At 40.8% G+C, this 24,801-nt stretch overlaps 1 protein-coding gene across 1 annotated transcript; it reads left to right on the top strand.

Annotated features, from left to right (window-relative positions):
• Nucleotides 1–12,570: 12,570 nt before the first annotated feature.
• Nucleotides 12,571–15,827, top strand: LOC133928769 (thiamine pyrophosphokinase 3-like). The gene is made up of 6 exons (XM_062375245.1): nucleotides 12,571–12,851; nucleotides 12,974–13,070; nucleotides 13,853–13,925; nucleotides 14,960–15,061; nucleotides 15,169–15,418; nucleotides 15,497–15,827. The coding sequence occupies exons 1-6, from the start codon at nucleotides 12,698–12,700 to the stop codon at nucleotides 15,610–15,612; spliced, it is 792 nt and encodes a 263-aa protein (XP_062231229.1). The 5' UTR covers nucleotides 12,571–12,697; the 3' UTR covers nucleotides 15,613–15,827.
• Nucleotides 15,828–24,801: the final 8,974 nt, after the last annotated feature.

The following is a 24,801-nucleotide window of genomic DNA, read 5'->3' as shown; positions in this document are numbered from 1 at the left end:
CCTATGATTTGTCTACTAGAAGCATCCCCTACCTATTCAATAAGTTCGTTAGATCGGCGGTACACAAATCATCAACAATAAGCTAGATAAATGATCGCCTCTAACATTAGTAGGTACATGGTTAAATAATAATATATGCAATGTTTAAGTTGGTTCATGTTGAAGCCGTGAAAAAACAAGAGTTGGTTTGCATGTATGTAGTGAGATATTCAAAAAATCATAAATGTTTTATATGAAATCAGATGAAGAGAAATTTTATATGAATATTATAGCTCCCGATGAGATCTATAACTTTGTAGTTGACAACTTTTTATTTGAAGTTACTTAGATGCTCAAATAATTATTAAAAAAATTGGACAATAAGGGTCAAAAGAAAATATATATATATTCCATTACTATCAGCAAACACATTGATGTGAGATGGTAAGGAACATTCACATATATGGTTGTGGTCTGTAGATAGTGTAAGGGGTAGTCCAAGTGCAAGATTTTTTTTCAATTTTTTTGCATCAAAAAATGAATTTTGGGACTGATTATCACTGTCGGTTCATGTCATGAACTGATAGTTATTATCATTACCGGTTTTGAAACCAACAATTATAATCAAAGACTATCATTGTCGCTTGTTTAGTGTTGGTTCCAAACTAGCATGACTACTGGTTTTGAAACCGACAGTAATAGGGTTTTCTGTAGTAGTGTCGAGAATGATGTTGCTACATGAAAGTGATGAGGTGGTTGTGGCGCTGGCTAATCGATGGGCGCAAATGGGGATCAAACCCGCAGTGAGGCCCCTCAACTGTCTGTTCAACGTGGATACTGTGAGATTTATCAGTGACTTGTGTAAATCGGTGGTGTTCTAATTGTCCAATCGTGTGAGTCGTAGACTATTCTATCGGTGAATTATTTCAGTAGAGATATGCCATGAGATAGTGTAGGACCAAGAACGACCACTAGAGAGGGGTGAATAGGCGCCTTACAAATTTCTTGCGAAATAGATGATCTACTCCTTGATCACCTAACGCTCAAAAACGCATAAACAGAAGCATAAACTTTAGAGATACAAAGAGACAAAGAAAGTTCCAAGATAACATGACTCAGAGGATGAAATATAAACCATAGGCTCTATTCAAGACCATTCCATATATCTTTAAGCACAAAAGCTTGAAACTTGAATGAATAACAAAGCAAAAGGACAGTTACTGAAAGAAGCAACTCTCCAACTTGATGGTCTAGAGAGAAGGGGATTCAAGACCCTCTCAAATATATGAGTATATGAACATTTATGCCTCTAGCAACAAGAATAACAACTTCTCAAGGTTGAAAAATCGTAGCTCAAAAGCAAAAATGAAAATCAACAAGAAAATTACAACTGAAAAAGGAAAACTTACAAGGGAACCAAAAGAGAGAGACTAGAAGGAGGGGAATTCAAGCATATGCAAAAACATAAATTCATTATTCAAAGAGGTCAGCCCTAAACCCTAGTACTAGGCTCTCAAATGGATGGTACAAAGGGCTCAAGTGAATGGTTCAAACTCTCTCTAGCCCTACCCCTATATTTATAGACCTAGGAAATTTGATCCTTAAGTTTCCTTGCTTGTTACCAAAATATCCCTATCTTTTAATACACTTCTACCTACCACCGAGGGTATTTTGATCCATTTTTTGCTCCGTTCATCGAACGACCATATTTCCTTCACAACTTAGATTCGCCTCGATGCAAGCTCACAATGGTGCCACATACTCCTCCGGTCCTCCTACTGTTTTGAGGACAAACCATGAAATCCTTTGCACGCTTTCAAAGCGTGACTTGTCACTTGCTTACACATTAAGCAAGCACTCTGATGTCGACACGTGTACTCCGTCTTACGATCCTAACGGCCAACAAGTTCTACCGCTCACCTACATCTCTTTTATTTGACTTTATCAACACACCGTCTTTATCATTTGTTTCATGCTTTGCTTGACTTCCATATGTACAGCTAGGATCACCTTTGACTTCGCCCGGCCTCCTTGATCGTTCAGCACTAAGCACCCACTTAGCCTGGTCACCCGCCGTCGACCGCCAAGTTGCATCCGTTACCTGTACACCATGAGACAAGCAAACACATTTCTCCAATGCCGACTCCAGTTAGTCCACAAACACAAAATCAAATGCTCTCCCTTGATGAATACACATTTTTCATTTATGCAAGATTCTTATTTGTTATTTGTTGCATATTTTTCATTTATCCTCTTTTCATTCATTTCTCCCCTTTAGCAATGCAAGCATCAAGGACAAAATATTATGCAATGCATAAATATGTAAACCTAATGAGCTTTCACAAGTATACCACAAAGCATTTGCAAATGCTAGAAACGTCAAAGGGCTACGAAAAGTAGAGGATGGACCTCACAATTACACAAAGGCTCAAAAAGGATAGGGATACAAGAACATGAAGCTTTACAAGCTAAACGATTGGTTGGCGCATTTAATTTCACATAGCTAAATCATGTTCAAAGCGACCACCACATAAGCATCCACTCGTGATGAGGTAATACAAGCATTAATAACTAGCCAACTTCAATCTCAATCTAGGCAAACAAACATTCGTGACAGTAGGCTTTGCAAACGCTCACATTTGAAACCAAGGCTTAGTTAGATCAAGTGATTAAAACAAAATTGATCTTTTAGGCACATTTATTTCATTTTTATCCTCAAGTTGCCTCTTATCCAAGCGAAGTGTCGCGTGACTGGGTACGACAAACACCTCGAGGCTTCAAGACAATCGTATTAAATCATATTTTTGCACTAGAAACTTGATTTTCACAAGATTATTCAAATTTCACAAGTTATCAAGTTTTCACAAGATCAAGTCAAGTAGTGTCTTTATGACACAAGGAACACATGTTCCCCCAAGGTTCTATCATAAGCTAAACATTTGACAAAGACAGAAAACATAGTGCAATGTTCCACAATCCACTGCCTTGAACCAAGAAGCCAAGAGCAAGATATTCATCAAACTAGTCTTAACACAAGCATTGACTAAGCCAAAGCAATTACAAAATTGGTGTCCAAGAATGTAACATTTCATAGTCTACATAATTCATAAAATTGACAAATTGCATCCTAAGGAAAGCTAGCTTGATTGAAATGTTTCATGTTAAAGCATCAATAGGAGTCTAAGATTAAAAGCTTGCTCCGCACAACTACTCAACTTAGTACAAATTCAATTCTAGGAAAAAAAAAACTAAAGACACACAAGTCAAAGCTCAACTACTATGATTATCTTACATGATGCGATACAATGCAAATACAACAAAAGTAAGATAGAGTATATAGAAAGATAACTCCCCCTCACACGATGCCATAGGGATGGTACACACCAAGGTCTCTGCTCAAATAGGCCAATCTAGTAGCATGTAGATGCTTAGTGAAGATATTGGCTAGCTGGTGTTGGGTCTCAATGTATTTCAAGTCTATGTCCCCCTTCTCATTGTGGTCTCTCAGAAAGTAGAACCTCACATCTATGTATTTGGTTCTGAAGTGTTGGACTAGATTATTGGCTAGGCTTATGGCACTGGTGTTGCCACACAAAAGTGGCACACTTTTGAAATCTAACCCAAAGTCCCTCAAGGTAGCAACCATCCACAAAATCTGTGAGCAATAGCTAGCAGCAGCTACATATTTAGCTTTAGCAGTAGACTGCGCAACTCTAGACTATTTGCAAGAAGACCAACACACAAGAGAAGTATCCAAGAAATGACAAGTACTAGAGGTACTCTTCCCATCAATTCTACAACTAGCAAAATCTGCATCGGAAAAACCTTGCAGAGAAAGAGAAGAGGTAGTAGAAAGCCAAAGTCCACACTCGAGAGTGTGCTTGACGTACCTCAAAATGCGTTTCTCCGCTTGGTGGTGAAATGTCCTCGGTGAAGCTTGAAAGCGCGCGCAAAGAAAGATGATGAAGTGGATGTCCAGTATTATCACCGTCAGGTACAGAGGGGGCCAATCATACTCCTGAACTCCCGCTGGTCCACCGCTTTGCCATCTTCATCCAGATCAAGCACAATTGAGGTAGCCATCGGTCTCACCAAGGGCTTCACGTCGCTCATGTCAAACTTCTTCAGCAGCTCCTTGGTGTACTTCGTCTGGTGGACGAATATACCCTGCTTGCATTACTTAATTTGAAGTTCAATGAAGAAGTTGAGCTCACCCATCATCAACATCTCAAACTCACTGCTCATAGTTTCTGCAAACTTGGCCACAAGTGCATGAGAAGAGCTACCAAAAATGATATCATCCATGTAAAACTAAACAAGTAGGAAATCTTTGCCATGCTTGAGAGTGAATAAAGTTTTATCAACCGATCCTATCACATACCCATGCTCTAACAAGAAAGATATAAGGCTATCATACCAAGCCCTAGGTGCTTGCTTAAGCTCATACAAAACTTTCTGAAGCTTGTATACTCTATGAGGGTACTTGGGGTGCTCAAAGCCTAGGGATTGCTTGACGTAGACCTCTTCATGTATGAAACTACACTCTTGACATCCATTTGATACAGCTTGAAACCCTGAGATGCCGCAAATGCTAGAAAGATCTTAATAGCTTCTAGCCTAGCTACCGGTGCATAAGTCTCTCCAAAGTCTATCCCCTCAATTTAAGTGAAACCCTGAGCCACTAGTCTAGCCTTGTTTCTCACTATAGACCCATCCTCCCCCCGATTATTTTTGAAAACCCATTTTGTGCCTATGGTGTGAACATTAGGGGGTGACTCTACAAGGACCCAAACTTAGTTTCTCTCAAAAATTTCAAGCTCTTCATGCATGGCATTGACCCAATTTGAATTAGATAAAGCATGTCCAACATCATGAGGCTCAAAGGAAGCAATGAATGCAAAATCAGTAAAGTGAGCATGAGAATCAAATTTGGACCTCGTTACACTCTCATTGATGTCACCGATCATTGTCTGTGGAGGGTGTCAATGCTGAATGTGTTGAGGGGCCTCACGCCTTGAGAGAACCTCCCCCTCAAACACAGCTGGTGCAGTCTCGAGAGCAGCTAAAGTGGAAGGGGTGCAGGACCCTTTGTTGGAGTAGAAGAAGCAAGAGCTAACTCTGGAGCAGGTATGGTCGAGGGAAGTAGTGGATCATCCTCATCATCACCAAGAGCTAGAAGGTCATCATCTACAAAGATACTCTCGCTCATCTCTTGATCACCTACACACTCAAAGACAGAACTAGCACAGGAGATTGATTCATCAAAAGTCACATAATAGGATTCCATGATGGTTTTAGTGTCAAGATTGTAAACCCTATAAGCATGGCTATGAAGAGAATACCCCAAGAAATGATATCAGAAGAGCGTGACTCGAGCTTATCAAGATTGCCATGCTTTAGGATGAAACATCGACAACCAAAAATTCGCAAATGTGAAACATTTGCCTTCCTCCCAAAGTTCAATTCATAAGAAATCAAATTCAAGATCGAGCGCAAGAAAATCCGATTTGAGATATAGCATATTGTGCTAATGGCCTCAGCCCAAAACTTCCTAGGAGTCCTATACTCATAGAGCATCGTCCTAACTATCTCCACCAAAGTCCTATTTTTTTCTTTCAACCATGCCATTCTGCTGAGGAACACGTGGGGTAAAAAATTGATGTCCAATGTCATGTTCAAGGCAGAAAGTATCAAAGACATAGTTATTGAACTCGGTGCCATTATCACTACGAATTATTTTCAATGCACCTGAGAGTTCTTTGAATAATCTCATAACTAAGCTCTTAAATTGTGAGAACACTTCATCCTTTCTTACAAAAAAGAATACCCAAGAATAGTGAGAGTAATCGTCAACAATAACAATTACATATCACTTCTCACCTGCTGAATGAACCCGGGAAGCACCAACAATGTCCATATGGAGAAGTTCTCTCGGTTATTCAATCATCACTAGATTGAGTGGTGGGTGAGGAGTGGAAACCATCTTGCCATGCCAATAAGGAGCACAAACAAGGTTCTTCTCAAACTTGAGCTTGGGCAATTCTCGGATTAAGCCTAGGGCACTCAAACGAGTAAGCAAATCAAAGCTCATGTGCCCTAATCTCCTATGCTATATCCAAAGCTTAGAAGAAGGTTGAGCAAGTAAACATCGAGAAGAACCAAAAACCTTAGGAAAATCGGCTCTAAAAACTCTTCCAACTCGAGAAACCTTGCAAATCAAAGCGCAAACTCGAGAAGTATCGCGCTTGAAGCGCACTTCCAAGTCCTCATCTAGCAATTGAGATACAGAAAGTATGTTGTATCCCTGATGCTCAACCAAATCTACATCTTTGAGAGTAAAACTTTCATTTACCTTTACCGTTCCTTTGGCCTTTACTCTACCTTTCTGATCATCCTCGAAAGTGATGTACTTGTGATGCTTTGTTGGGGTGAGGCTGGAGAACCATGATGAATCTCTAGTCATGTGGCGTGAACAATCAGAGTCAATGAGCAACTTGTTCTCGAGGCCTCCACCTGTCACCTACATAGAAAAAGAATAGAAGGTGGATGGTTCAATACTGGGGTTAGTCAAAAACCTCCTGGGAATCCAGTACTAGGTCATTTGCCTTGAAGCTGAAAATAGTAGGAGCATGTAACTCAACACTAACACTCTGGAGACTAGTACCATGATGGGGAACACTTGGTCCGCCAAAGTGCTGGGACTCAAAGCCTCTTACACGTGGACTAAAACTATATGAGTCATGGTAAAATCCACACCAGGCAACACCTCTAGAAAGAGACTGAAAAGCTTTAGAGACTCATGGGTAGGAGCGAGAAAAAGGCCCATCTACACTAATAGAGGGGCGGTACATGTCCCGAGTACTCTACTCCTACTCACGCATCTCATCTCTCCCATGACGAAAGCAAAACCCAACAAGGTGATCCTCTCTCTAGTAGTAGGTGCAGTGATAGTATCTCTCAAGAACTCTACTGTCAGTTACTCTAGTCTCTCTCACTTGTGCCCTCATCTCTTAGGCTATGGAGCTCTCTTAGGTGTGAGTTTCTTCTTTATAGGTTGAGGTTTAGGCTTGTTCTTTTCTAGTATGGATTGAGAAGCATTGATCTTGCCTTTATCCGACTCTAGGGTAGTGGGTGGGGTGAATGATGTAAACAACTCTCTCAAAGTCCAAACCCAAAGCTAACACAGCCTTATCAGCACAATCTTGATCTTGGCCAAGATCAAATCCATTTTACCCTTACCTTGTGAGCACTTCTCCATAAGAGAAAGGAGGTACTCATTCTCAGCCATAAGCTTTCCAACTTGTCCTCTAACCCAGCTGAGCTTGTCCTTAAGGATCATGCAGGTGGGACACTTAGGCTGCATATCCGAAGAACTCTCAACACTCTCCAATCTAGAATCTAACGCTTTATACGCTTGTCTTTTACTTCAGCATCCTTTGAAAGCAAAGGGTAATTCTTGTAAACGCCTAAGAGAGTAGGTCTAGACTCCTCCGAAGGAAACTTTTCTCAGCAGTCTTAAGCCGACTGGTGACTTGAGCATGTACAGTTTGAAGCTTAGCAAGCTCACTCATGACAACCAAATAACTCTCACAATCCTCATCCTCAACCTTGGCCCTACACCTAAGCAACTCAAACTCAGAAGAAACAGACTCATACTTAGGCCTAAGCTCCTTTAACTCACGCACAACTTTCTTAAGTAACCTATCCTTGCTAATAAGAGTATCATTCAAGGTATCGATTTGGATGGAAAGCTGATTGTAGGAAGGTAATACCTCGGAGGTATCAAGCTCGGGGTCACTGTTGTTGTTGTCGTCCGCCATGAAGCAGAGACCGGTGAAGTTCTTGGCCTTTTTCTTGTTCTTCACTTGCAGTTCCTCCTCCTCCGAGCACTCCTCCTCGCTTGATGAGGTATCGATATCATTGAGAGCTGGCATGAATGCCCTAGAAGCCGTCTTGGCCGCTTTCTTGGCTATCTTATCACAATTCTTCTTGAAGAATGGCTTCTTGTTCTTCTTCTTGTGCTTGTTATAGTCGTGGTCGTTGTCCTCCCTCTTCTTGAGCTTGGGATAGTCCGACTTGAAGTGAGTGGTATCACCACACTCAAAACAAGTATGGGAGCCCCCTCTCCTTCGATCTCTTTTGTTGTATAGAAGCAGGTGAACTTCTTCACGATGAGAGAAAGGTCCTCATCATCCAGTGCATCCACCTACTCCTCTATGATACAAACCAAGAAAAACAAAGCAAAACTACTCGGTGAGGTATTAGAACAAGAAAAGCTAGCTCTAGCCTGATTGCCACCATTTGGTTTGAAAACCAATACCATGTTTTGAGATAGGGGGTTTCTGAGGCCAATCCAAGCCACTTTGGCTATCTCGATGAACTTAAGCTTGCTGAAGAGTTCATCACAAGTTAACGTGTCATAACTTGGTGACTTTTCAATGCTCGAGATCTTCACTTCCCATATGCTACGGTCAAGAGCATAGAGAAGTTTGATTACCCTCTCATGGTTAGAGTAGGGTAAAACACCAGTGGATCTAAGGTTGCTCACAATTCTATCAAAATGAGCAAACATAGCATCCAAAGATTCACCAAGCCCTTGCACAAATATTTGATATTCTTGGTTGTAAGTGCTTTGGCGTATGGCCTTAATCTGATTAGTGCCTTCATGGAATACACCTAGAGTATTCCAGATCTCCCGGGTAGTACAGAGGTGTTGAACCCTATCAAACTCATTCTGACTCAAGCTAGTGAACAAAATATTTCTGACCTTGTTATTGGCCTCGTGCTATTCAATTTGATCCTGAGTCGTGCAGCAGCAGGGATCTCGTAGTTGGGATCAACTACTTCCCATATTGCACTTCATTGGCTTAGAAGATAAGCCTCCATACACACATTTCAGTACGAAAAGTCTCTTCCATCGAACAACAGAATCTTTCCACTTTTCTCCATATCGTCTACGGATCACGAAGTCGGAAGGTTACAAGTGATCAAACCGGCTCTGATATTAATTGTAGGACCGAGAACGACAACTAGAGGAGGGGGGTGAACATGCACCTTACAAATTTCTTGTGAAATATATAGCCTACTCCTTGTTCACTTAACGCTCCTCAAAAACGTACAAACGAAAGCATAAACTGAGAGACAAAGCGAGAAAAAAGTTCCAAGATAACATGACTCCACGGATAGAATATGAATAGGCTCTATTCAAGATCATTTGATGTGTCTTTAAGCACAAAAGCTTGAAACTTGAACGAATAACAAAGTAAAAAGACAGCCACCGAAAGAAGCAACTCTCCAACTTGATAGTCTAGAGAGAAGGGGATACAAGACCCTCTCAAATACATAAGTATATGAATATTTATGCCTCTAGCAATAAGAAGAACAACTTTCCAAGGTTGAAAAATTGTAGCTCAAAGGCAAAAACAAAAATCAACAAAAAAATTACAACCAAAAAAAGGAAAACTTGCAAACTTGTAAAGGAACCAATAGAGAGAGACTAGAAGGAGAGGAATTCAAGTACATGCAAAAATATAAACTTCATTACTCAAATAGGTCATCCCTATTTTAGGCAGATTACAAGATTTTTTCTCTAAAAAACTCTCACCTATTAATATAGGCTAAGCACTCATCTTCCTCTCCTCTAAAACCCTAGCACTAGGCTCTCAAATGAGTGGCACAAGGGGCTCAAGTGGTTGGTTCAAACTTTCTCATAGCCCTACCCCTCTATTTATAGGTATAAGAAACTTAATCCCTAAGTTTCCTAGCTTGTTACCAAAATACCCCTCTCTTGTAGTACACTCCTACCTACCACCGAAGCATTTTGGTCTATTTCTTGCTCCGTCCATTGAACGGCTATGACACCTTTACGACTTAGCTTTGCATCGACGTAAACTTCATGATGGTGCCACATACTTCTTCAGTCCTCCCATAGTTTTGAGGTCTAACAATGAAACCTTTTGCTCGCTTCTCAAAGCTTGACTCGCCACATGCTTACACATTAAGCAAGCGCTCTGATGTTGACACGTGTACTTCGTCTTGCGATCCTGACTGCCAACAAGTCTCTCCTGCTCCCGATCCCTCGGACCGTCTTGTCACTTGCACTGACATCCTTTTCATTTGATTTTGTCAACATGTCGCCCGCATCCTCTGTTTCATGCTTTGCTTGATCTCCACGTGTATAACTAGGATCACTTTGACTCCGCCTAACCTCCTTGATCATCCGGTACCAAGCACCCGCTTAGCCCCGATCACCCGCCGTCGACCGCCAAGTTGCATCCATCACCTGCATACCATGAGACAAGCAAACATATTTCTCCAACACCAACTCTAGTTAGTCCATAATCAAAATGCTCAAACCAAGCTCAAGCAATCCAAAACTTAAGAAACCAAATCGACAACCTTGAACCTTGTCAATCACTCATCACATATAAATCAAGGTATATTTCAACTTGGTTTCTCAGATAGGGTTAGCTTTCACACAGACTTAGCGTGAAGCTGTATACTGAGATAGTTGTGTACTGATTCTGGAATAAACAATAATAAATCATCGATAAAGAACTTGCATAATATGAAGAGTTGATGATGGAGATGGACTTTTGTAGGCCACAACAATAAGCAAGAAAATTATTATATTTAAGCAGATACCATGATCACAAGCAGAAGCAACGAGTTGTTTGTAGAATATCTAGTCCTCAATCGATTGATATCACTAAAGATTTTAGTCAACGGCTTTCACTTGTCGCTGGCGAGATTAGGGAGACGCGGTGAGGCGGCGATGGTTCCCTTGGAATTGCTGGTGAGTGAACCGACAGTAATCAAGGTCAAGTCAGGGGTACGGACACAAGGTCAAGTGGTTACATTTGAGATAGTTGCGGATCTGGTGGCACGAGCCGCTGATACCTGTGAGCTTATAACATCGTAAGCAACTAGTTTTTTCATAGGGAGTTTTTGAGATTATCAAATCTAAGGAATCAAATAATAAGTGCTCGTTTATGAAATTGTTGTAATATTGTCACTACTACAGCTTTGAGCAAGCTAAGGATCATAAAGGTACAAAGATGATTCGAGAGAAATAAAAGAACTTAAAGAATAGAGAATGGCGATTGTTTGGTTCATCCCCACAAAGAGCGATTGTTCCTATAGATTGGGATAGTAGATGAATCCTAGATCAAGTTATCCGACGCACTATGGAGACAACAAGCATTAGTAAAAGTAGGAGTAATCAACAATTATAGAATATATCCTAACACGGCTCGTTATAAAGATTGAAAGCACAACTCCATCTTTACACCATTCCCAATCCCCTACATCTCCATATCCCTAAAATGACTACTCACACAAAGGGATCACCACATATGTGAAACATAATGATAAATAAACAAATAAATGAAGAACCCATTTGATTACCAAAAGATAAGTTCATTAAACGATCAATACAGGATTTACACAATGCAATAGATCAAAGGATACAATTACAAGGTATCTTGATCTGTTGATCAAGACTCTAAACTAGTAATTCCTTAGAAACTCTGGAAGGCTTGCGTATTTGGAGTTGAATCGGCTATGGATGCCCTCTATGTCTTCCTATGCGTCCCTCTCACTCTCTGATGAGGAATGTCGATGTATCCCTTTTATAGAGGATGGTCAGTTTGACAAGGCGGTGTACTTGGTAGGCGGTACGATAGCTATAAGCGACCGTACTGGACCCCTGCAAACTTTCTGGTTGCAAATCCTACAGTGCATCAATTAGAGAAGTTATTTCAAATCACGTCTTCTATGCACTTATCTCTAGTATATAAAACAAGAATTGGTTCTTTTGTCACCTTTTCTTCTACTCTTCTTCTATCTAATAAAAACTTAAAAATTCAAATAATTTATTCACTTTTGTCATTTATTCTCATCCTTCAGCCTCCTTGCCTCGTTACCGGCTACGGATATGAGACCTATTTTACTAATAAAAATAAATAAAGAAATTAGGAGGAAAATTATCATATAATTTCCTCCTCTTTTTTGGATCACATCTGAAATCAATCTACGATATCGCTCCCGACATATTCGTTCGGTGGTACTGCTATGGCATATTCATATCTCTATACATTGAGTTTGTGTTTGATATTACCGTATCTATTGTTTGTGTTTTCGTTGTAACGAACAAGTACTTAACTAGTTATATTAGGTTCAAGCTAGACTCCATATTTCCTACTATTCACTCAGTAATACCATTTGTATAATAAATATATATAATTAAAGATAAAATTGTACATACTGACTTAGAATGGACTCTAAACCGCGAGAGATTTCAGTATACATAAGCCGCTGAAGATGTGGAGATGAGGCCAGCACGGAGAGTTAACAAAGAAAAGAGAGAAACCGAGAACGAGAGAAAGACAATCTAAGTAGCCGTTAGATGCGAATCCGACGGTAAACATAGTTGTCCCGGATTTCTTTAATTTTCATGTCTAGCGGATCCCACATGTTAGGAAAAAAAAACGCATCGCTTATATCTTACAACACGCCAGTCGCCAGGCAGCTCGCCACGCCAGCGTGGTCCATCCAGGCCAGCCAAGTAGCCTTCGGGAAGCTTTGACCAAAACAAACCAAACCAAACCAAGCGACACGCCAGGAAGCTCGACACGCGCAAGACGACCGCCTTGGCCTTGGGGGCGGGCGACTCACAGACCAGACGCCCGCGCGCCGACGACCCGGCCACCCAGACGCCATGGCTCCCACGCTGCCGCGGCCGACGATGCGCCACTCCTCCTCCTTCCTCGACCCCTCCTCGCCCGCCCCTCCCGACGACGCCAGCTCCAGCCTCGCGCTCATCGTCCTCAACCAGCGGCTGCCCCGCTTCGCGCCCCTCCTCTGGTCGCGCGGTAACGCCCCACCCCACGCCAGTGCCTCTCCCCTTCCCCCCGCCTTCTTTTCAGCTCTCTCTTGGCGGTAATGCTGACGCGCTCCCTGTTCTCTTGGTGTTCCCTCCGCGTGGCTGGAGCAGCGGCGGTGCGAGTGTGCGCGGACGGCGGCGCCAACCGCGTCTTCGACGGCATGCCGGAGTTGATCCCCGGACAGGATCCCGACGAGGTCCGCGCGAGGTAAAGACGCATCCTAATCCACAGCTTTCTTGTGTGTTCCTTGTATGTCTATTGCGTCGCGCCATGTGATTGGCGTTCCATCGGTTGCGCAAGAACCTTCCCGTACATTGGCGTGTCGGGCGTGTCCCATCTCAGCTCGCCATTGCTGTCTTCTCGCATGCATGAGTTGCCCTCTATTGTGGAGATTCTGTCTCTTGGTTTGGTTTAGACGAACGTTTTTGCGTTGGTTAGTGCTCGTTCTTCAAGACAAGAGAAGCGCAGGCTGCCGGTGTAAATCGGTCAATCTCACTTGACCACGCTTTCCGAATGTAATTTCTGTTGATGCTTGAATTTAGCTGCGACCTTCATGCCCACCATGTGCTTGACGGAATGCCTGGGCGTGCTCGCTACGTCAGTGCGCTGCTTGCTTTTCTGATGCTAGAGAGCTTGACAGGTGTAAAGAGGAAAGGACTTATTTTTTTGTCTGTGCAAAAATCAGCTACTATCGAATACTGATGCTGGTGCTGGCGTTGGGTGGCACTGCTTGGTAGATCACCAGCTTACTGGCCAAGAGCTGCAATGGTGTTAGTAGTGCTTCGTGCATTCACTTATAATGCAGGAATATGCTTAAGCCACAATAAGTTTCTTTCTTTTAAACTTATACGGCCAAAAGTTCAGATCGCTTTTCATTTGTGCATTTGAAAACAGCTAGTGCAAAAGAACTCGTGCAATGAACACAAGTCAATGTGGCATGTAACCTTATTGTGTTAATTCTTTACTGAGCTTTCTTTTCCGATGTGCAGATACAAGCCAGATGTAATCAAAGGGGATATGGACTCAGTAAGACCAGACGTGAAGGAATATTATTCCAACTTGGTAACTTGCTTTAAAATTTCATTCCTTTATTCAAAACTAGATGTATAGATTAAATAATGTTTGAACCAGATTATGTGAGTAGTCAAGTGCCATCTGATACAGTTATCTCAGTAATTTGCCACATTATGTCGTATTCTATGTTTTTTTTCGATGCCTCATTCACTATTACTATATGTATTACTACAGTGATATATGATTATTTCATACACTTTCTTTGTGCTTGAAAAAGATGGCATGTTCGATTGTGGGTGATTATGAATACCCTTAGTGGATAGTGCACTTGATAAAAAAAATATATTTAGATGATTGTTGGAACCATCTATCCTCGTTACAACTGCTCGATAATAAACAGGAGTACAAGAAGATCATATGCTAGTTTAGTTTGTGGTGTCTTTTTAAGTTTGGTGACTGCATTTTTCCAGATTGTGCATGGTGTATGAACATCAAGTTGATATTTTCCTCTAATCATTTTTTTTCTTGTTGAGAGGAACAAAACAATGGTCTTGCAGTTGCATCATATCAAATGAAGGTTTAATCCAAAAGGATAAATAACAATACTCCTTTTGTTCTGACCTAGTACAATAAAGCTGGCATTATCTTCTTAAGACACAGCTTGCTGATTGCATCTGCTTTAATGTAATTTTCTTCTGGATTCTTGTGACCTTGACATATCTTGTTTCTTCTGTCCTGCAAAAGTGCATCTATATCATCGTAACATGGAAGCTCTTGTATCAATGAGTTAGTCTTATTCAATTGTTTTGTGGCACATCTGTTCATTTGAGTCCTCTTCTCCCTCCCCTTCCTCTCTAATCTAGTATTTGAACTAGTTTTATTCCTACTCTATAATGCAATGACACGCGGTTCTCTAGCGTGTTCGAGAAAAAAGAAAAAAAAAGTTATTTAGTCTTATTCGATAAGCAAATCAATTCTGACATAAGTATCTTGATCTATGACTTGATGCAATATTTTTCTCAAAGAAAATTCTATCTTATGGCATATCTGGTGAAGCAATTATCTTGTATGATCAATCGCAGGGTACCAAAATAGTTGATGAGTCACACGATCAGGACACCACTGATTTACACAAGTGTATAGCTTTTATAACTGAGAATTCACCTGTCGCTGACAAATCTAATGTAAGCTGCTCTAGCACAATAATGTGTTTTCTGTACTCATTGAATCATTGGATGAAAGAATACCACTGTCTTTACAAAAAAAATTATTGTATGTATTTTAACTGCAGCTTTGCATCCTTATTCTCGGGGCACTAGGAGGAAGGTTTGATCACGAGATGGGAAACATCAACGTGCTTCATCTCTTCCCAAATACCAAGATCGTCCTCCTATCAGATGATTGCCTAATCTTTCTGCTCCCAAGAACTCACACCCATGACATCCACATTGAACCGGCGGTTGAGGGGCCCACCTGTGGACTGATCCCCATTGGCACACCGTCAACTAGCACCACGACCACTGGACTCAGGTGGAATTTAGGTAAGCCTCATCACTTTCATGTATATTATATGTTTTGCAACATAAGTTGATGTTTACAGTTCATTTTTCTCTCTCCAGATAATGCCAGCATGAGCTATGGTGGATTGATTAGCACGTCAAACATCGTGGAAGAGGACAAGGTGACGATTGCTTCGGATTCTGACCTTATCTGGACAATATCGCTCCGGAACTGAATCTGTACTAGTAAAGTACAGAGTACCATTATCTGTACCAAGGTTCCAATTTTGTCTCATGTATTTCACACCGAGGAGACCTGCCTGGATACCTCCAGAGAGGAAAATAATTCCGTTTCATTCGGTGTCACAAACCTGATATAATTTGAATATGTGATTTGTTGGTTCTGGTGCCTGCACAAAGTTAAATTATATGTAAATGGGTTGTTGAAGTATCTGCGGTGCGAAGAACCGATTTATCGGTTACTTGTCCAAGCAAAGTTCTCTCCTTTACAATAGAGACTAACAGCTGCGCAGGGTGAGATTTTCGGACTGACTCCTAAGGTAGGATGAGCTGATCTGAGCCGAAACGAATACATACAGTTTTTACTTGAATATTTCTTGATAATGTGGGCCTGAAATATAATAAAACAATTTGTTTCAAAGCCGGAAGAAAAGAGAAAATTTTCTGTCGGAGACTTAACAATTTCTTTCAAAGTTGGAAATAAATTACCTTGTGTATCCAAAAGTACATAGTCAGTAATCAGGAGTCATTAATAAAAAATTCTTGTGTGTTACTTGGTACTAAGTAATAAAAAAAATCCAAAGTTACATTAGTCAGTAATCAAACATGAACAATTTGGATTTTAGCACTTAGCAGTGACTACTGACTAACAAGTGGCTCAATGCATAAAGTAGTCTCCCACCAACGAATTTACCTTTTCCGCGAGGAGCCTCCAAAATTCGAGGGCTCCAATAGGCAAGTGGACTGATTCCTAACAGGAGACTGGTCAGCCCCACTAGCCTACCTGAGCGACCAGACCCACAGCCCATTTCTCTGCCAGCTGTCACCATCTTCTCCACCTCTAGTGACTTGCACCAACACCTCATTGGCGCAGCACTGCTTGCCACGCCACCACCTCCCCTTCCACCACATGCGTCCGACGGTGCCCACGTCGCCTCGCTGCACCTCCCACCGCTTCTCTCAATGTTCCCTCCTCCTCACCCTTCACTAATCTCTCTGGCCGAGAAGTCATGCCCTAACCTTTCCTAACCGATGATCCTCGGCCACCTGTGGCCAGCGACGTCCCCACCACCTACCCATTGCCTGCCACCATCGTCAGGCCAGCCTGCCTCACGACACTTCAATCTAAAGTTGCCAGGGAGAAGAGGCCCTCACACCCTTGAACCCTAACCCTAACTCAAATGCAGTGGAGGAGATCGAGCTCAGGTGCAGTGACGAAGAAAGAATTGTTGCCGTTTGCTACCCCTGCACATTGCCAAACCTCGTTTCTGGATTTCCTTATACCTCATGTATCATTATCTGTATTAGTAGCTGATACACACATATTATAACATCATAATATCATAGTCATACTTTGAATAAAGTATATTGCCTGATTAAAGCCAAACACCGGTTTTGGGCTTAGAATTCTTTACATCTATGGTCAACCATTCAATTGAAGGAAAACTCAATACGGAAAACTCGTTAAGCCCAATGCTACAAGCAACTTGAATGTGGACATAGCCTTAATCGTTTATGCTTCTTCATCATAGTCATGCCCTGGCTTCTTTATCTGAATTCAACAAGCAAGTTTGAGTATAAAAGATACTCAACAAGCCCTAACGCTACTCAAAAGATTTGATAAATGCTTAGGGGTAAAAATCAAGGATAAGCCCGTAGGTTTTTGTTTTTGGCAGAAAGCCAAATTTAAATGCAATGGAATCAAGTGTAACCCAGATTTTAAAACCATCGCATAAGAGTCAGGTTTATTCATTAATTATGGTTATTTGCCTGGGGGAGATATGATCTATCCCGTTACTTTTCAAATTTTAAGTTAGTCAACAAGGGACATCGAAAATAGGGCACTTAGCCCACCACACAAGCACTTAGCCCATCACACATGCACATAGCCCAATAAACATTATGTAGCCCACTCACACAACAAGGATTACTCATACCATAAAGATAATTGAAACGGAATCATAGCAACATCTCTGCCCATGGACATGGCTATCCAAATAGGTTTATACTCTGCAAATGTTGCACAGTTTAGCCACAAGATATGCACTTACTCCAACCCTAGCAATTGGCAGAGCTGGCATAACGAGACACCGTACCCTCTCAGCATCGTCACGATATGCACCCATGAGACACTCAACCAGGGTCTCATGTAAACATGGCTCACTTCAAATCTCTAGCTATATCACGAGACTTCCATAGATTGCCTGAGTTTTCTCTTGGCTCCCATTGCCACTACTAGCCTACGAGTGGGTACCGAGCTAAGCTAAAGGGGTTGAGTCAAGTCCTTCCACACACAGGACATGTGGATGTACAATTGTCACTAGGTAGGATATCACAAGGAACCGGTTCTTACACGACCGAGGCAAATGTCTCCAAATAATAACACCACAAAGGTGAACCTTGCTACCAAGGTAGTCCCACCCCTGTGGGGAACCTTACTCACCTTGTCAAATCAAGTTTTTCCCCCATCACACAGTTTCCACTAACACCATCCCACCCGTTTTACTCATACATGCTCATTACCAATCACCACAACACCACACACACATTTTGTAAAAGCATGTATCAAGATTAATTTAATAACACATCTCTAGAGCGATGAAGTAGTCATCCTAAGCATACTAGTATAACCAGTATCAAGGTATTGTCAATCATTATTATAGAGAATGATGTAGAATCCTAAGTTTAATCATGCCATACGGTATTTTGTGGACAAGGTGTGGCTTAATCAAAATAAGTCATAACTATCACAATGGATTAAATTAATGAACAAAGCATGCAAGCATAATAATCAAGTTTTATGTTTGATGTTTAATTATATAGAACATAGGTTCGACACGATCAAGGAGTTAGGACTTGCCTTTATGAAGGTCATCTTTTGGTCATTCCCTGTCATCCAAGTCCCCAGGTTCCTCTTATTCTTTCTTGTACTCTTGTACTTCTAACCTATGTAGTTTAATGTCGATGAGCACATAATCGAATAAATCCAAATTCAAACTCAAGAGCAAATCCAAATGAACTCAAAAGCAAAGGAAGAACACCGAGGAAAAGGATTCTGGTTGTTATAGAGGGATATATTCTCCTGTTATCTACTACTATGTGAACCTGAAATATGAAGACTATGTGTGGTTATCTAGTAAAAATCATATCAAGATTATTCTGCACTATTATGTGAACCTGAGACAAAGCCTGATCAAATCATTATAACTATCTCGATGTGATTCCATTAGTTAACTAGCTACAAAAAAGGCTACCAGGTTTCCTTATATGATGGACGTTCCAGTTATATACTACTATCTAAATATGAAGTATGATGACTACGTGTTGTTATCCAGAGAAAACCAGATCAAGTTATTATTCCACACTATTTATATAAACTTGAGAGAAAACTTGATCAAATCATTATAACTATATTAACCTGATTCTATAGGTTAACTAGTCGAGAAATGACTACTAAGATTTTCTATTTCTATGTTTGTGTATGTGTACCAATATGTGCATGTGTTTTACTTATGTATGTATGTATATATGTATATGAGTATGTGTATATATATACACAAGTATACATCTATGTGGTATTCTACCAGTGCAAAGAGCCATAATTAATCTTCCTAGCTTAAGGTTATTATTTATAATTATAATATTTATACATAATTACTAGGCATTTATTTATTAACTACACCAATCAAACTTTTTATTTATTCTATTAAAATTGTGTTTCAGCCTAAAACATGATTATTCACATTTATCTACCTTCGAAACTATTAAAGGTATAAGCTAAAAGGTATTTATATCTTTACAACAAAATAAACTCAAATTCAAATAAATTCAAATGGGAATTCAAATAATCTCCAAAAATTATAAAGTTGTCATGGATGGATAAAGTATGAATTTAGATTAATTTAGGTGGGAGAATCGTCGAAATAGAAGTTGAAAAGGAGGCAAAATAGCTCTTGAAAGATTAATTCTAGAAAACGATATGGGGAATATTCCTTGGAATTTCCTAAAGGAGATTTCTAATTTATTTACTAATTTTGGAATTTCAAAAAAAAAGATGTGAGGCTAATAGGAGGGCCCAAACCCACCTTCAAGGTGGTTGATTAGCTTTGCAATCAAACAGGGGCGGTACTGTTTTGTGGACTCAGTCCTTGGGGCTGTGCATCGGGGGTGGCTTAGAGAAGGGTGTGTAGTGGACCGGCTCCCATGGACTCGTGCTAATGTGGCACATACTGGGCATTGATCTACATAGAGGGGCTCACATGTTAGTGTCACAAGATAGAGGATAAGAGAGAGAGAGAGAGAGAGAGAGAGAGAGAGAGAGAGAGAGAGAGAGAGAGAACAAAGAGAGGGAGAGAAGAGGGAGGTCGAAGTGTTGTCTTCTTCCATGCTCTTGCCCACCGTAGCTAGGTGTCAGGGCTGATGGCACGGGGAGTGGCATCGACGGTAGATGAGTGGATGAACCAGATCAATATGTGGAGGTGGACTCTCCAGCGGTAGAGTCGGGTCACATGGCATCTTAGTGGACTTGGAGGGGGAGAATAAGAAGATTAGGGGTGAGCGAAGAGGAAGGGGAGAGAGGGAGGTGCTCACAGAAGCTTAAGTGGACTTGGAGACTATTGGAGTAGTTTGGATTGGTGAAGACATGGTTGACGGTGATGATCTGAGGCTCGGATCCTTTGCGGGGTCAAAGAAGGAGGTGGGGATCCTAGGTTGCCTTGGTGGATTGTGGAGGAATGAAGGGGGATGGAGGAAGAGGGAGAGGGGTGATGGGGAGGAGTGGCTCAGCTCGGCTCAGCTTAAATAGTCCAGTGAGGGCAGTGGAGGGTGACGACAGTAGGGTGGTGTGACTATGATCACACGAGAAATATCTCGCCAGAGAGAGAAAGAAGGAGGAATAGAGGAGGATGGGCGGCGATGAAGTAAGCGGGTTTGTAGGGCATGGGTGAGCTTGGTGATACGATGGCTCAGCCGATTTCACAGGTGTGATGACTGCGTGACGATGTTGACTTCTCTGTGAGCACATGGTCCACATGGTTGACATAGATGAGGTGATGGGATGGAGCGATGGGCGGTCGGGAGAAAGAAGAGAGAGGAGACAACGAGAGATGGGAGGGAGCCAACAGCCGGAGGAAGATGATGGCCTTAGGGGTCCACACATCACCAAGTGTGGATGCAGTGTGTTAGCGAGGTGATAGGCCAAGTGGGCTGGTCTACCAGAGTGGCATTGTTAGTAGTGTTTTAGGGCCAAGCCAGGCTGGAGGGAGGGAGAGAGAGGATTCAGGCCAAAGCTAGAAAAGCAGAAGAAAGATGGAGAGAAGAGGTTGAGTTAGGCTAGCGAATTTAGAAAAAGATAGATTCTAGCCCAATTGAAGTTTTAGGGTTTTAAAAATTATCTAGGAGTTTCAAAGAAGTAGATAGAGTTCAAATTTGAATAAAAATATTTAAATTTGAACCACAAATAAAAATTCAATTAAAAATCAGAAAACTCAAAAACATGATATGATTTTCCTTGTGCAAGTTTTCAAAATTTTAAAGTTTCAATTTGAGGTATTTTTGGGTTACTTTTCTCATATTCTAATTTATTAATTCAGATTTGTAGCAAAATTTGAAAAGGTTTAAATTTTAGTGACTTTTAATAAGGTTAAAAAACACAGGGTTCTACACATACAAATCTTAAAGGATATGGTGTGAGAAATGGTGACATCCTAAGAGGGGGGTTGAATTAAGACACTTAAAGATCTAATTGGCTCTGAAAACTTCACAAGATAAATCTATCTCAATTTCTATCTAAATGTGTTCTAAGTTTATCTACTGTGCATACTCTACCGCTCAACAGAATTACAACATACTCTAGCAAGGTAAATTGCAAGAATGTAAATGGCAGAAACATAAATGTGGTAGAGATTTTTATCCAGTGGTATCAATGGCATTAATGTCACCCCTAGTCCACGTTGGAGCTCTACCAAGGATATGCTCTTAATTGGCACCTGGTTATGACTCTTGACCACCAAGCAACCAAGGCAAGGCTTCAAGCCAGATGAGCCACCAATCCACTAAGGCAAGGTCTCACCACTAGCCTCTCTTCCGGTCCCTTGGCACTGTTATCACTTCGGAGCTTAGCCACCAAGGCAAAGGTCTCCGCGTTCCCGTACACGTGTCTTGCCGCTGCTCCACACCAAGTCAGAGGGGCAACAAGCTTGAGCCAACAAGGCTCAAGATGCCGGCGAGTCACCAAAACTCCAAGGCATCGACGTACCACTCAGTACAAGATTGGATCACTCTTTCACCCACTCTCTAGACAACAATCACCTAGCAACACTCTATCTAGGCATATAAGTATTAATCGTTCACTAATCTTGTGCTTAATTGCCTTGGATGATCACTTTAAGTATTTTGGTGGCTTAGATGCCTTTTCAAGTGTATATGGGTTTCTCTGGACTCCAACAGCATGCCACACCATCAAATGACTGAATGGAAGGGTATTTATATCCTCAAACCCGCCAACTAACCATTTTTCCAATGACTTAGAAAAGCTGTTAACACCGGATGATCCGGTGAGAATAGTAGTACTAACACCGGATTATTCGGTGAGAACATCTTTAGAAACTAGCCGTTAGAACTCCACTCAATGCCTTTATGAACATCGGATACTCCGGTGAGATCTTCAACTCCATTACTGGACCTTCCGGTGGGTTAACTTGAGCCAGACCGCACCACTTCTTCTCTGCAAGAAATGCTCCGGTGCATTGATCTTCAGAGCACCGGACCTTCTGGTGTGTTGTTCTTCATTCTCCAACACTTGCAGTCGCCTCTACAAGAAGTGCTCCGGTGCTATAATTCGGTGTGCAAAAATCAAGCACTGGACCATCCGGTGGGTTGATCTTTAGTCTTCTGTAGGAAATACTCTAGTGTTACCTAATGAAAATCACCGGACTATCCGGTGAGGTCCTTAGCATTCTCCCTCTTTGTCAGGAACACTTCGGTGAGTTCAACACACAGAGCACCGAACTATGTGGTGAGAGCAATTCTCCTGGGACTTCTCCAATTCAGTCAATCTTTATGCTGGCTGCGGTGGCTTCTTTATGTATTGCATCTATAAGATTTACTAACATATATTCTTGACAAACATGTTAGTCACAATGACTATGTTATCATTAATCACCAAAATTACAATTATGGCCTAATAGTGCCATTTTCGCTAAAATCCCCCCCCCCCATTTGGTGATTGATAACAACACAACCAAAGCAAGTGGCAAATAATAAATGATACCAATCATAAAGAGCATAAAGTCTTACCACATTTCTTAGATGCATGTGCTTACCATTTAGTCCTCCTATTATTGTTGCTCCCCCTTTTTTCATTGTCATTGTCTCCCTTGATAGACCCATGCAAGAGCCTCTCCCCCTTTGTCAACCTATATGCCTCATGTTGCTTCTTGTATCTTGTTCTTCTCTCCCTTTGTCAACTTCAGTATTTCTAGATATCTTGTATCTTGCTTCTTGTTTTGGTCATCAAACTTCTCCTCCTTCGTAAACAGTCTGAAAAAAGGCTAAAAGCACATGTTGAACTTGAAGAAGAGCGTTAGAGCACATGAGAGAGAGATTCATAAATCATGATCCATATGAAATGATACAAATTTAATAGATATAACAATTATAAGGGTAGGAGACATTAATATCAATTGAACAAGATAAATAAGAATCATAATTCATGAAACTCATATGATATAATTTAAACTCCCCCTTTATGTATGCATACATATAATGAGACCCACTTGTGAATACCACTTGTAGGAATGTAGCAATATATGCACATCTAGACAATAAGTAGAGGTAGAAAGTTTGAGTGATATCATGCATGGAGGTAGCTGAAATATAGAAATGAATTGACAATGATACAAATTGAAGCATTTAAGCATTGCATACCTCTGAGAACTTATTGATAGCTCCATGAGACTACAAAATATACATCTAGCAACACATGTTAGTCTCAAAATCATAATATATATGATATATTCCCCCTAAATGTGTGCATACAAGTATTAAATATTTGTGAAATATATGCAATCGTTATTAATAACAATGGGAAGGGTATCCCATAGATTAGTTCATGGCACATAAAAGATACTAATTATAAAACTAGTGCCATGAAAAAAATTTCTACTAATAAACCATGTAGGTTGCTCATAAGAAAGAAAGAAACACAAGCAACATACCATATGAAAACCTACACTAGACATTGTAATAAATTGAAATATGCACATGCAATCTATACAAGGCAAATAAGCTACAACAATTGAAAGATTTTACATCTAGATCCATTACCTTTTTTACCTTTGAATAGGATTTGGGTATATGATGATCATGATCTTCATCAAAGTGCCAATCTTATACACTTGGCTTCTTTGCTTGAACCTTCATTTTATTTTGTGAGCCAAGTCTCCAAATCCCCATATCCGCCTCGAGCTTCAAGTCTTCTTTGGAACCCAAACCGATTGGAGCTCCTTCATATTGGTGATGACTTCCTTGGTCACCCAAATTGGTTGCTTCCACATTCAGTCCTTTCTCTCAACCATATGTGCAACCACCTTGCTATTATTATTCTTCTTGAGCTTATAGTGGTTGCTTTTGGTCTTGATCTTATAGTTAGGTTTGGTGTAGATGTTGGAGGTCTTGTTGGAGAGGTGCATGATCTTCTTCTTCTTCTTCTTAATCTCTTTCTTGACTTGCTTGTATTAGAATGACTTGTGGCCTTCTTAATGACATTTGAAGCATGTCACGGTGGACCCCTCCACAAGCTTCTTCACTATAGTAGTATGGTTATATTGAAGAGATTGGATATGGTTCTTGCCCTTTAATCTTGCCAAGTCCTTCTTGAGTTTTTCCACTTATTATTTGAGCTCATCATTTTCTTGTGCAATGAGTTCATTAGATGGTTCTACAAGAAGATTTTCAAGACATATCTTATTGCAAAGGGATAAGCTAGATAAATCAATTAAATCATCACAAGAAGTGCAAGCATCTACCTTAGAATTGAAATTAAACAGAGAGGAAGATTGCATCAAATGGACCTTAGGTTGAGACTCAATACACTTAAATTTTGCCTTAATCTCTTCATGCTCCTTGTTTAGGAAATTGAATTTGCTCAATAATTGTTCATAATTAGAAATAAAGATAGCATGAAT

This window comes from Phragmites australis, chromosome 9, assembly GCF_958298935.1.
Source record: "Phragmites australis chromosome 9, lpPhrAust1.1, whole genome shotgun sequence".
NCBI classification, from domain to species: Eukaryota; Viridiplantae; Streptophyta; class Magnoliopsida; order Poales; family Poaceae; genus Phragmites; species Phragmites australis.
This window is presented reverse-complemented; position numbering and strand designations above follow the sequence as displayed.